At 29.8% G+C, this 14035-nt stretch overlaps 1 protein-coding gene across 4 annotated transcripts in view; it reads left to right on the forward strand.

The window, feature by feature from the left end:
• Positions 1-14035, forward strand: part of Ten-a (Teneurin-a transmembrane protein) — a 1091387-nt gene that overhangs the window by 1001605 nt on the left and 75747 nt on the right. For 3 of the 4 annotated variants that reach the window (XM_076399553.1, XM_076399556.1, XM_076399554.1), the window contains one exon: positions 10474-10500. The exons of the other annotated variant lie outside the window; for it this stretch is intronic. In XM_076399553.1, the coding sequence (XP_076255668.1) occupies positions 10474-10500 (27 nt within the window). The remainder of the gene's footprint in view (positions 1-10473; positions 10501-14035) is intronic. 4 annotated transcript variants of the gene reach the window in all.

A 14035-nucleotide genomic window follows, 5' to 3' on the forward strand; every position in this document is an offset into this window, starting at 1 on the left:
GTGAAAAGAAACAAGAACAGCCAGAACAGTCAGAAGAGTCCAGAGTTAGCCGGGGCAAAGTGTGAGAACCAGAACAGGGAACAATCAAGAACAGCCATGAGTGTTAAACAAAATAGGGAGTGTGAGAAATATAACAAGAATGTATTAAGAATCAGGTATAGTCAGATCAAAATACCAGCTCTCTTCAAGAGGAACTGTTTTACCTTATTCATTTAAATAAACAAACTGGTCATTAATTTACATTATGTACATTAATTTACGCAAAAAAGAGAGAAAATAAATTGTATTTTATTTACAACATTGTTCCATCTCCATGATAATTCAACAATGATAATGAACCGTAAGCCGACTTGGTTGGCGTAGTGGTAAAGGTGACAGGACGGTTCACCTACTGTTGCGATAGTTACGATATCGAGTCGTGCTGGGGCATGGTCGCGAATTTAGGTTTGTAATTGTACTAGGCAAGAGTGTAAACTCCGACAAGAAAAATAATCCGAGTCACGCCAGTAACCAGGTTGTTGACCGTGGTTCGGAGCCCACGTTAAATTGTAGGACCAGTTCAGATAAACCTCTAGTTGATAAGAGGAGACTTTAAAATGACTGATTGATGAAAAAAACAAAGATAAAGCAACTTAGTAAAACGTTGACGTTACAAAGAATGGAAGGAAATCTATCAAAGTTAATTGACAAATTTACAGCACTAATGAGCAGATATTCTGATTTGTATCTTTCCAAATTTCTTGTTCATACCTTTTCGTATTATTAATAAAACATCAGATATAAGTTACGATACGACGAATATTCGGCCAAGACAAGGAAAGAATGTCCACTACTCGTTCATACATAAACAATAAATTATTCAAATCAGAACCAAATGGGGGAAGCTAATCAATTATCATACATTTCATTCGGGAACATAAAATATAACGACGGCACTTCCTGCGTACACTTCCGCCATGATAACCGCGACCAAAAGAAAAGCAAAATATCAGCCCGGATCGATACGCCTCATACAAAAATAAAACTTCGTCTTTTTTTTCTCTCTCTGCCGGTCGTCCGTGAGGTTTTTGTGGGTGCATATTAAATAGCGGATGTAAAATAAATATTTGTATTATTTTTTAATTTAAATTTTCGGATAATTTCAAACATTTATTCAAATCTCTTAGTTTCTTTTTGGATTATTAAAACTGTTATTTTGCGGAATTATCTGCGTCGGTCCTAGACGGAATAAATAGTTCGCGATTGTTTCGCATTTCGATATCTCTACGATATTACTGTTTCGTATTTTCAAATTGCCCCATTATGGTAACTAAAATACTGCAAATAAGTAGATATTATCACGAAACTATCTACAAACTGTACAGAAAACATGGCAAAGGAATTAAAAATTATTCTCTCTGGCATATTTTAGATTAATGGCGTCTTAGCACACAAGCAAGAAACACCCTCCAATTTTTTAACTCCAACCTAACATAATATATATGATTAAATTTAATTTTATTAGAAAATGATATGGGACAGGTCAAGCAAACAACGAAAATCATTCCACAGTCTGTAAAAAGGCTTAAAATGATTTTGATAATCGCTTGACTTGGAGACTTTATGGAGACTACTTGGTTTATTCTCATAATACTGGACCAAAACAACAGATAAAAAAGTAATATGAACTCAACTCAAGCGAATACGTATTCAAAAATTGGTGAAAAAAAACAATAAATTAAAATTATTATTCTGGATCAAGTGGGTGCAAACAATCGCGAAAAAATCACAGTTTAAGCAAAAAAAGTTTTCATCGAATATCACGTCTGTTCACGCAACTCAAAAAAGTATCATCAAAATCCTGTAATAATGTTCCCTGTGATATAGGAATACTCTCCAATCGTAGCTAGGTAATCTGCTGACTTACATAAAACAATACAGTGATTATAAATTGAAAAATCATTGGAGTAAATTATATTGAAAAATAAAGCAATTTTTACCACTATATATTGATATTTCCATTTTGCAAACTTCTTGAATCACCTCTTGTTATTGTGTAAGATATGTTCTAAAAATAGATCAATTAAATCTTACTTAAAAATATTGATAAGGCGGACCCAATAAACGTTGTCTTGCCCGAACATTAGACTTTTGTTTGAACGATATTATGCATTTCGACAATAGAACAAAAACTTGAAAAATTGGAAAATTTCAGTTCATTGTAAACTCAAGTTTCCAAATGAAACTCCAACTTGCATACTGTCCAGGAATTCTGCGATGACCAAAGTGTGATAGCAAAGTAAATTGATACTTTGGAATGAAAGTACGATGGGATATAATACAATTCTGGAGGCCTTACAGTACACAATCCAAGTTTTACGAAACAATAAGATCTGGTCGTACGATGGTTCATTTTATGGAAATGTGTCAAAACGCTCTAATTAAATATGAACATTTCGAGTCGAATTGCAAGGAAATCATTCTGAAGGAGTTTTTTTTTAAGAATTACACAACATTGGTAATTGCAAAATTTCTATTGACACGTTGTTTGGATACACTATATTCCCTGACAATTATTGTCAATTTATTGAATCAAAAATTGAACTCGTCGAGATAGTGTTCCTAAATATAGGTCAAAATCCTAGAATTGCCTCCAGAAAAAGCTTCGATGTCAAGGAAATAAATTTTCAGATTCCAAAATAAAATAGCTAGCGAATTGATGACTGTTATTATAAATCGGTAATAATTATGTTGTAGAACTGGTGGAATTTTAACCAGCTACATCCTTACCATATGCAAATTAATAGTAAACCTCATCGGAGCCACGATTTAAAAAAGCCAATATGTCTTTATTTTACGCATCCGTATAATTCCGAACATTCACTCGTCTTTAAATGATGACAATTTCCAGTGTGGATTCCATTTTCAATATAGAAAAATAAATCACAACAGCAACCGTTAATTGTTTGTGGTATCAATCCTGAAAATTCATCAACATTGTTTATTTACGCGCTAGAAAACAAAACTAATAATTTTTTGTATTAGTGTAAAATACACTAGAGTTGTTTTTTTATTCTAGTGCGAATTGAATATTCATAGCTCAGACAGCACAACTTCTGTCGAATCAGCTAGTAACATAATAAAAAGCAATGCCCAATGCCAAAACTTTGTTATTGAAAATCCGTCAAGATTCATTCACAGTAACAATCTGAGAGTAGACAAAAACATATAATCTATTCAAAGTTTTTTAGTAATGTAAACTTAAAGTTTTAGTTCAGTTTAGCCTTGACATCAAATTGAAAAATCTAAACTAAATAAAATAATTAAGCAAAAATGTTATCAAATGTAATTTGTTTTAACTATTATATAACTATTCATTTTTTTCTAACGGGATTTACCGGCAAAAGAGGGCCTTCAATATTTCGTTCCTTTTCGAAATAACCTATTAAAGCCGCAATCAATTTGTGACCTTGATTAGCTACCGTTCCTGGGCATTTTCAATCAAAACGATATGATATATTACAGAGCGACTTCAAATTTAACAAAATAATCAAAGGGCTGAAATAATGTTTGCCTGTCTATAACCTGTAGTAATTATATAATAATATTTTGAATAATTTAGGATACATCTGATAACCGGTCGGCGACTAGCTGTCAGACGTATGCAAAATTCTTGAAAGCAATAGTGATAAGAGGTTTTAAATATTACCTATAAATTATTGTGGCTCTATAATTAACTATAGTTTTGAGATATACTATAATATTAAAATAAATTATATTTGACAGTATTTTTGTTCAACTATTTTGTTTATATTAGCATTTTTTTGTATATCAAAGCCAAATGAAGCCAAACTGAACTAAAACTCAGAGTTGATGCTGCAACATTGCAAGGTTTCGACTTCACAAATATCCATGAAGCATTACTAAAAAAAAACTTTGAATAGACTATATATAGGTTTCTATTTCTTCTCAGCAATTACAATTTTCAACAATCAAAAGATTTCTTTCAAACATTATTAACCTTTAGCTATTTCGATTCAACAAAAGCAACCTCCTCTCAAATATACCAATAAATAAACATTTTTCCACTTAATTAGGAACTAGGGACGCTCCCATCGAATTTCTGATGGCGGATTTATCGGACAGAAACTGTAATGGGGGGTTCTTCGTCGCAAATATAAAAAATATACGAAGTAATTTCATTTCGGTATTATATCTCGTTATTATTCCCCTCTTCCTCAAGAAACTAGAAGACGTCAGCCTCATCGAATTACTTCTGTTTCTGATTGGATTATTATGGAGTATTATCCGTCAATTTATATGGCTTCTCCTTTCGTGGATATAATCATAAATCAGTTCATTCAAAATCAATAAAATGTTTATAATTTATTCTAATGATAACTTAGCCTAAGACTAAGAGTGTTTCTGGTTTTTAAAAAGTAATATTTCTATAAATTTTCTAAAAGTAATATATATATATATAGCATTAAAAGGTAGCACTTAACTGAATAAATGAACAGAAACAAAAATCAATGAAAAGCAATTAACATTGAACAGCTGAAGTCAAAAGCAATCAAAATAATAGAATGAGTGATAACCGTGATAGTATGATGAATGATTGCAGAATAAAAAAATCATGCAATGACTCAGATTAAAATGGATACCGAATGTCATAATAATTCTTTTGGATATAAAAATAATTCCCTCAAAGTGGGTGTTTTGACTATTCAAGTTGTTGTTGCTACAGTTGACAAAAATATCCCATCATCACATAAAGTTTTCGAAATAAAGTTTGGTATAATTTTTTATACCTGTTAATGAAATATGGACTCATCAAAGAATGCCAGAATAAAAGGAACAATCTAAGAAGACCAGTACTAAGCTACCACAAAGAATATAAACTTACAGTTCAAGGTATTTTATTATTATATTATTTATATTTGTTCCAAATTAGTGGACTGGTTTTATATCCGCATATTTGCTTAATTTAGAAGATAGAATAATATATAAAAAATATTTGTATACATAAAATATTTTTATCTAATACTTAAACTTGGTCCTGGATAGCATTAATTTGCCGACCTTACTACGGTTTATTTAGAACACATCAGCTTCATTATGCCATAACTGTGCTAACAAAAGATCTGCGCATTATAGGTGTGATACCATTAGACTATGTAGATTGGATACTGTGAAATGCGTCTATTTAGAATCAATGATAATCATTATACATCCCATGATGAAGTAATTAAAAGTATAAAATCCTGATTATTATTCACAGTCATCCGAGTGAACTGTACCTGATGAACCCGCTCAATGAACAAAGCTTGGGAACACTCACACTTGGGAAAATAGTCCGCTGGCAAGATTATGGCGTCTGTATTTTGGGATGCGCGTGGAATAATTTTCATTGACTACCTTGGAGAAGGAAGGACCATCAACAACGACTATTACATAGAGTTATTTAACCGTTTGAAGGACGAAATCGCCGAAAAAGGCCGCATTTGAAGAAATAGAAAATGCTGCTTCACCAAGACAATGCACCGTGTCACAAGTCAGTGAAAACGATGGCAAAAATCCATGAATTGGGCTTGGAATTGCTTCCTCACCTTCAGCATTCTCCAGATCTGGCTACCAGCGGCTATTTCCTATTCTCAGATCTCAAAAGCATTCTCGATGGCAAAACATTTTCGCCGAATGAAGAGGAGATCGCCGAAACTGAGGCCCATTTTGAAGCAAAATACAAATCGAACTACAAAAAGCGGCATCGAAAAGGTGGAGTATCGTTATAATCAGGTTATCACCCATAAAGGAAATTATGTTGAATAATAAAAAATTAATTTTGTCAAAAAATTACTTTTCAATTGATCTATTATAGCTTTTACTTGATTTTATTCTGTATTTTTGTTTTCACGCTCTACAAAATAGGTGCATTTCCATTCAATCTACCCTTGTATTTATTGTAAATAAATACAATTCTCTGAAGAACCAAATAACCATAAACATAGAAACAAGCTAATTCTAATCATATATTGCTTTATATCGTTAACACTACATCCCCTGCAATTACGTTAAGTTCATTGACATTCTCCCTCTTATATAAGCCACAATCACTCTATTTTTCTTCAAACCGAGCTATATATCATCAGTTAATTGTAATGAATTGCTTTTTATTAGACTATAAAAGAGTTCCAATCATCGAGAAACCTTCATTGTGTTTCCCTATTTTATATAATAATTTCGACATCACTATTCTATTTAATCCTATACATTAAAATATATAGGTTAGCAATAAAATAAATAATTAAATAAGTTTGTGCGAAATAAAGTGGAAATTTTCAAAAATTAAAATTATAGTTGCAAAAATGACCTCATTTTTTAAATAACTTCTGTAGAGCCGGTAAAATATTCATCTACAACAGCTTATCTTATCTCTTCACTTGATAAAAATCATTTTCCATTATACGCTTTTATTTTCTCTTTCATTTAGTAGGTTTGAAAGCAGCTAAAGTTCAGTGGAGTCAACACATCACCCAATATATTAACTTATTAAATTAAAATGTCACGTTCAAAAGTAATGCATTAAATGCAGCAGTTTTTTTGGCGAGCGATTTGTTTTTGTTATCAACATCAACATAATTCAACTTCGCTGATAACTTCTTCATTTGTAACAAATCTCCATTTATGAAGTATTCTTTTAATCTTTTTGAATAGCCAGTTTTCATCGACGTGTGACATTACGTGTTTTCTATCACTAAAAGTTAGTTCTTATCAAAACAACTGTGCAGTTTTGACAGGTATAATTTGAAGGTTAAAACTACTTTGTTAGGTATAGGATGTGACATCCTCTATATATTCATATCAGACGGAAAACTTATTAAGTGATGTTAGCTGTTCAAACAGTTCATATTTAGACTTATAATCGTAGATTAAAGTTCCGGATAATAATGAAATTTTGTTTATGTTCTTATGAAACATAACACATTGAAATGGTATCAAATATTTACTTCTACTATTGATAACGAGATGGCATTTCATGGCGAATTTATTGAACAAACTGTTATTATGTAATTATGTGAGTTACTAACATACGAAATAATTAAACCGAATGATCTAAAAACAACATTTATGACATAATTGGCGCTCTCTACTCCATGAAATCAATTAACCCAAAGGTAAATTGAAATATATTGCGTTTATTTCAAATCATCTTCTGTAAATCATGACAATTTGCGTAGTGTTTAAATTAGATATTAATATCCCATATTCAGTGCGCTATTGAAACTAACCAATTTATCGCAAACATTTATTAATTAACGTACTAGCTAAATTGCATAATAAATCTAGTCTACAAATTAGAATAATACGCAACAGTAAATCTATAATATCGGATATTATAAGACTTTATCGTTTGTGTTGTGTGTACATTATCAGAAAATATATCGCATAATTCGAATAATATTTGTCTAAAAACTCTTAAATTAATTTTATTCCGATATTTACTACAGGATATATATCCCAAAAGAGCATTATATTCTAAAATTATAAAATTAATTTTGATTTTCTCGATTTGTCATTTTGAAGTGGTAGTTAATTTTAAACATTTTTTAAAAATGATAATTTTTTATTCCTATAACTGATCAATATTACGTTTCTCGACAGCTACTCTATAATATGTATTCTGATGAGTATATTATAAGTTTATATATTGTTAGAAAATACATCGAATAAAAGTGTTACGATTTATATGTACAAAAATTCGAATAATCTTTGTTTAAAAACTTAAATTTCGGACACTGTCTACAGGAAAATATCCCAAAACAGCATTATGTTCTATAATAAAATTACTTTTGATTTTCTTAATGTGTCGTTTTAAAGTGGTAGTATAGTTAGATCAATATTACAACGTTTCTCGACAGCTACTTCATAATATGTATTCTGATGAGCATATTATGAATTTGTATATTATTGGAAAATATATCGAATAAGACTGTTACGGTTTATTTGGACAAATATGATATTAACATGAATAATTACAATATTTTATTGTACAATAATATTAAATAAGATCTTGCTCTAAACTTATCAACGAGCAATAAGTCCGGCCCGGTCTAATTGTAAGACAAATATTTTGTTTAGAATCTACAACATTTATCATCAACATAATTTTCATTCACTACTTAAATATTCATAATAATAATCTTCTAGCTTAGCTGACAATAATAGTAGATGGACCTTTCATACATTTTCACGTATGAACATCGACAGATTTTCATCAGAAATCAGTAAATTTGTTTTGCTTGAATAACCCTAAATGGTATTCTGGATCCACATCCTTGTTTAGTTGTTTTTGGCTGAGACAACAAACAACAGCTTTAAAAAAATATCGGAATGACATGATATTTTGAGTTATGGTATTTAGTTTTAAAATATTTCAGTTATATTTCAATGCAAAATTAGTTTCCTCTTTTCCCTCTTTAGCGATAATCATAATTTTGGATAGCAAATTCACTAAATCATTATGTATTTGTTTAATTTGGATCACTGAAGCGCTCACTGCTCCACTGAAGCGCTTTTTATCTTCCTCTAACGCTACTAAACGACTACTTATTTGAATTGAACTCAATTGAACTTGACTTAGTCTGTCCACTAAATATCAGCGATGCTTTCCCATAAATATTTGATTAATTTTAAATGCTTATTTGTTTTGCTTCTATTAGAATCAATTAATTACAGTTTCTCCATCTAATTGAAATTATATTCACGTTTAAGAATTAAGTACCACAACTCATTGGAGGATCATGTGAACCCGTCTCGTATTAATTTATTTGAATTATAATATTGTCCAACAAAAGGCGAAGGAGCTTGAAATGAATCTATTGCTAATCTACTACTAATCGCTACTCAGCATTCCCATTTTATATATTCTTACCACTGGGAACTGAACTCTGGTTCTATCATTCATCCTCAAATTTAGTAGTTAATCCAGAATTTTGTCTTAGAAGGGTCCTAGCCCGCTAGAGATAGATTTTATCAAGGTACTTTTTATAATAAAAAGTATGTTGATTGCTTACTGTGATATTCGTTTACATCACCGTGAAATCCTACTACCAATATTGTTGCAGAATTGATACACATTACTATATATTATTATTAATTTTTTTCCACCAGGACATATATCAGGTTTCCACCAGATGTCACCAATGAAATTTAGCTTTCTAGCTTTATTAATCCATAGAATAAACAAGCTATAAATTATACTATTCTGGATGAATATTCTTACCTTCAACAGCTTCGTTTATGCTAATTTATGAGTTTATAAAGTTATATTCAACCTGTTAGCATTTGTTGTGTAAAATTTACCATTAATAGATAGATAAATGTTATACCAATGGAGCACTATTAAATACTAATATTCTAAAATCATACAACAATTTCTATTTCTATTGCTTTATATAATATAAATCTAATGCATAATATTATTCATTATATTCTCATATACCCTAATAAAGATAATGATCTTATTTTTTGTCTTAAAGAGTATTATTATAAAATATGTCGAATCTTCTAGAGCTTACAAAACAACTAATTTTAATATTTCAGTATTTACATTTTACAAGAAATAATTGATAAGTTTATTTGAACTATTATAATGGAAATTTTTTTTATTTTATAAAAAATTGATTGAAAAAAAATTTAATTATAAATATTCTTAATTATAATATTGTTTCAAATAATAAATGAATATTCTATATAGTTATATTCTGATAAATGTTTAACATTAATAAATTAAAAAGTTACAAAATGAATTTTTTATTCAAATAAATATTAGAAACAAGTAAAATGAATATTAAGATAATATATATTTGTCCAAATATAGAAAATATGAAATAAACAATGTTATTTCGATCGATTAATATGATCTTACGCTAGAGTAATATTAATCCAATAATCGACGCCCGACTATTAACAAAACTCGGTAGGTTTCCGACCGTCAACTTAGAATATTGTTTATTGATTTATTTGCCAGTAGATGTTTAACCTATATATTTGCCTAACTTGTGTCTGTCATTTGTCAGTAGTAACTAGTTTGATTTATTTTCGTTTTTTATTATGTTCTTTTTAATTGTGTGTCCGTCATATTGTCTCGTCACAGAACGGTTGACTGAAAGCGAATGTATGAAAGCGATGCGTTGCGTGCAGATGAGCCCGAAGCGCTATTTGGTCCATCAAGATTTAGTTCGGGCTGACCTGTTCCATGGCCATGCCCGATCTATCGTAGACTTGATGCTCTAAATATTGTAGTAGTACATATGCCTTGTGCACGTTTCAATAAATTGAAATAATCATTCGAAATATATTCAGTAGTAAATAAAATGATGTCGGGTTTTACGAACACCGCAAACAAACGTGCATAAACCGCATGTAGTATTACTGAGTGATTAGTAACTGTCCTGTCTCTTGTGTTCCCTGTGTCGCTGCTGCAACCCGTAGCGAGTTCTGGAACTCCTTTACACCGCGGTAAGTCGCAGCATCTCCCTTGTTCGTTCTTTGTCTGTCTGTCCGTTCGTCCATGTACCGCCTGTTACATATTACATTCATTCTTCAGTTTTGTTTGTTACTCATATACTTATCCGCATACGACATAGTACGACAACACAAATATTTGCTAATTAATATCAACACAGAATTTAAATGTATTGGACATTTAATTAAATATAGTTTATGTAGTAAGTATATAACAGATGGCCTCACATATTGCTCATTTTGCAAATTATTCTCTTTTTTGTGTTATATTGGTGTGAACGAAATACTATTTTTCAATTTTAACCACAAGTAACATTATCGTCGCCATAACCAAATCTCTAAGGAAATCATTACGTCCAGAAATGTTTTTCATGGTAAGGCTTTCATGGAAATAATGTTATGACTTAATTATTTAGCTGCAATAAAATATGAACTAGTCAAACCAGGACAGAATAAAAAGAACAGTTTAAGAAGTCCAGTAAATTTAACTCAAAGAATATAAACTCATTTTATTCTTACTTATGTTATTGTATTTGAAACATAGATATTTGGTAGTGATGTTATTGATTGACTGAACAAATTTCAAACTTATAAACCTGAACATGAATGTCTCAATGGAACTCATACAAGAATATGGAGACTAAATCTGTAATGATCATTGTTTTCAAGACAAGGTATTAATACAAGAATTAGCCTCAGAAAACTCTTGGAAAGATGAGGAGAAAGATTTTAAATCCAGCATCTATTCTACTGAACCGAAGAAAAGGGATTTTTGATGTAGCTATTTGGTTTGATAGTAGTAATAAATTATTGACTCTATTATCAAGCAACATTTTCGGAAAAAATGCTCGAAGCTTTAACGTCTGTGTTGGATCATAGACAACAAACATCAAATAAAATAAAATATTGGATCAGTATATTAGATCAGTTGAAAATGCTAGAACATCTACGTTGGAAATAGTAATAAATAATTGAAAAGACAATATCCCCTTGGCCAGAAGTACTGATTGATGCCTGAAAATAAAATAGTAATAATTGTGAAAGAGCTACTAAAAATGCTAGCCATAGTTATTTTCATTTGACTTATTATGTATTACATTAAAATGTATGTAATTGTATCAATAGACACTGGAATGCATCAAGAAAATAATCATTTTTTTACTGTCATTAAACTTAAATTATATTTAAAATAACTATGTCATTAATGTATTTGCTGTGAATTACTGTCAATGTTTGCTAATATTGCCACCTAGTCTTCGGATATGTTATATTCGGATAGCAAAATCAATCATATTGCGCGTCATATTGATAGCAAATATTTATCTAAAAAGTTATTTAAAACACGGATACAAAATCTAAAATAATATGTGTGAATTGACTCAATTGTGATTTTTTGTAACAATTCCATGCTTTATGTGATACCCTTCAAGGTTGTTTGACATTTTGATTTTCTAAGTATTCCGTTTTACTTATACCTATATTGAATATTCAGGGGCAAAGTATTTAAAATTTGGACGAACTAGGTTCTTCTACCTCTCCACATATTTCAAATAATCGACACTAAAATAGGACATGTATGTTAATGATGTTGTACATGACAGGGGCTATCAAGCAATATCAACACGATGATATTTAACATCAATTTTATTAACAATTACTAGAAAAATGTTTCAATTATTCCCATTTCTTTTAAAATTGAAACAATGTAAACTCTGTTATAAAATATATTTATATTCACACAAAAATATTTGTTTAAATTGAACAATTATTTGATTATGATTAAACGAATTTTAAAATCATACACTATTATTATATCTTGGATACAATAATCTAAATTTTAATTCAAATTATTTTGTCCCATTTTATATAACGTTTAATTTACTAAATATGTTATTCAGTATATCACTAATTGAGTAACTTTAATAATTTTAGCCAAATAATACTTATTTTTATCTATTACGTTTAAAATAAAATTAGAAATGTATAAACGTATTAAATGAAAATTAATTAATACTTCCAGTTTCAGTTTTACCTATTTTTAACATATTTTCTGTGAAATATCTTAAGGTAACCTGAAAAATTGTGTTTTACTTCTTCTGAAATTAAATTGACAGGCCACCGATATTCAATACAATTTTAATCAAGGTTTAAAATTAATCAATCAACTGGAGAAATATAGGAAAAAAGTCTTTAGTCAATTCTTGTCCAACCATCATGATCCCAGACATTTCTTTTTTAGCGTAAAAAAACGTTTACTTGCAATTCGATTTATTTAATTTTTGGAACTCGGTATATACAATAATATGTCGTAATAACCGAAGAAATTAGTAGGTGTTATCAATTTTTATTACACTGTTCCACTATATCATTCAATATTTTCAACTGATTGTGTATAGATCTGTTATTATTAACGAACTACACAGGAATTATATATTACAAAACATTAGCAAAGTGACTAAAATAAAATACATGAAAATAACAACGATTGAATAAATAATTTTCAATAGCTAATTATGTAGAACAATTCGCATTCAAACATTTCCTTTACACCAGTCTAGATTTCATTCAATAATTAAATTTGTTGTGAATTATTACTTCGTTAAACGAATGCAAATACTCTAAAACATATTGTTTTTGTTATTGTGTTTATGGTTTGTTTAATACAATTTTATATATAAATATATTAATGGGAATAATTCCACTGAAACAACCGCGACAAAATATCCGATTAAATCCATTTTAAATGAAAGTCACGGCATAATTAATCAGTCATCTAGTTAATGGAAAACGATAAATCCACCTGTCGTGAAGCAAAATCTAATTAGCAAATATTTGTATTCGTTCGTAATATTTATAATTGTATATGCGATATCATATTCACATTTTTATCTATTGTGGCCTGCAAAAGCTAAAACGTACTCGTATACTCTGAACCTACCTTCTTTTGTTTGTTTGTCCACTATTTTATGTATTGTTCTCTGTGTATTACATATGTCTCTCGAGCTTTTTATTGGTATGTTCTTCATTTTGTAAGCCTTTTGCAGTTTTCATCACTAACAACATAACAAGGCATAAAAGAACAAAAAATACGTTTTTACTATAAACTTAAATTATCAAACGCCTGCGTCTCTTATGCCTTATTATGTTAAAACAAAGCGGTCCTACATTTGATTTTATACTGCAAAAGACCAGTGTTTTTTGTTGAGTTGCCATGAATGCTCTGTTGCTGCGCCATCTGTATATTACTTCACTTTTCATCAATGAAATACATTCCCGCCAAGAAGACAAGATACATTAACATAAACTAACTTATCCAATAACAAGAACAAGGTGGGATTGTCACGAAGAGGTAGGCACTCATCGCTTAACCGAATTTGTATTCGCGTTAGTACAAATTCGAATAAGTAATATAAGTAATACAAATAAAGCCCTAAGAACTCAAACGACCACCTTAAAATATCACTTTCTGCAACTACCGAATGTTATTGTCACCATAACGTATCGTTTACTATCTGAAAGCGACAGCTTG

Source organism: Rhynchophorus ferrugineus, unplaced genomic scaffold, assembly GCF_030347505.1.
Source record: "Rhynchophorus ferrugineus isolate W39M unplaced genomic scaffold, kcgeb_rfMv2 rfM3, whole genome shotgun sequence".
Lineage (NCBI taxonomy): Eukaryota > Metazoa > Arthropoda > Insecta > Coleoptera > Curculionidae > Rhynchophorus > Rhynchophorus ferrugineus.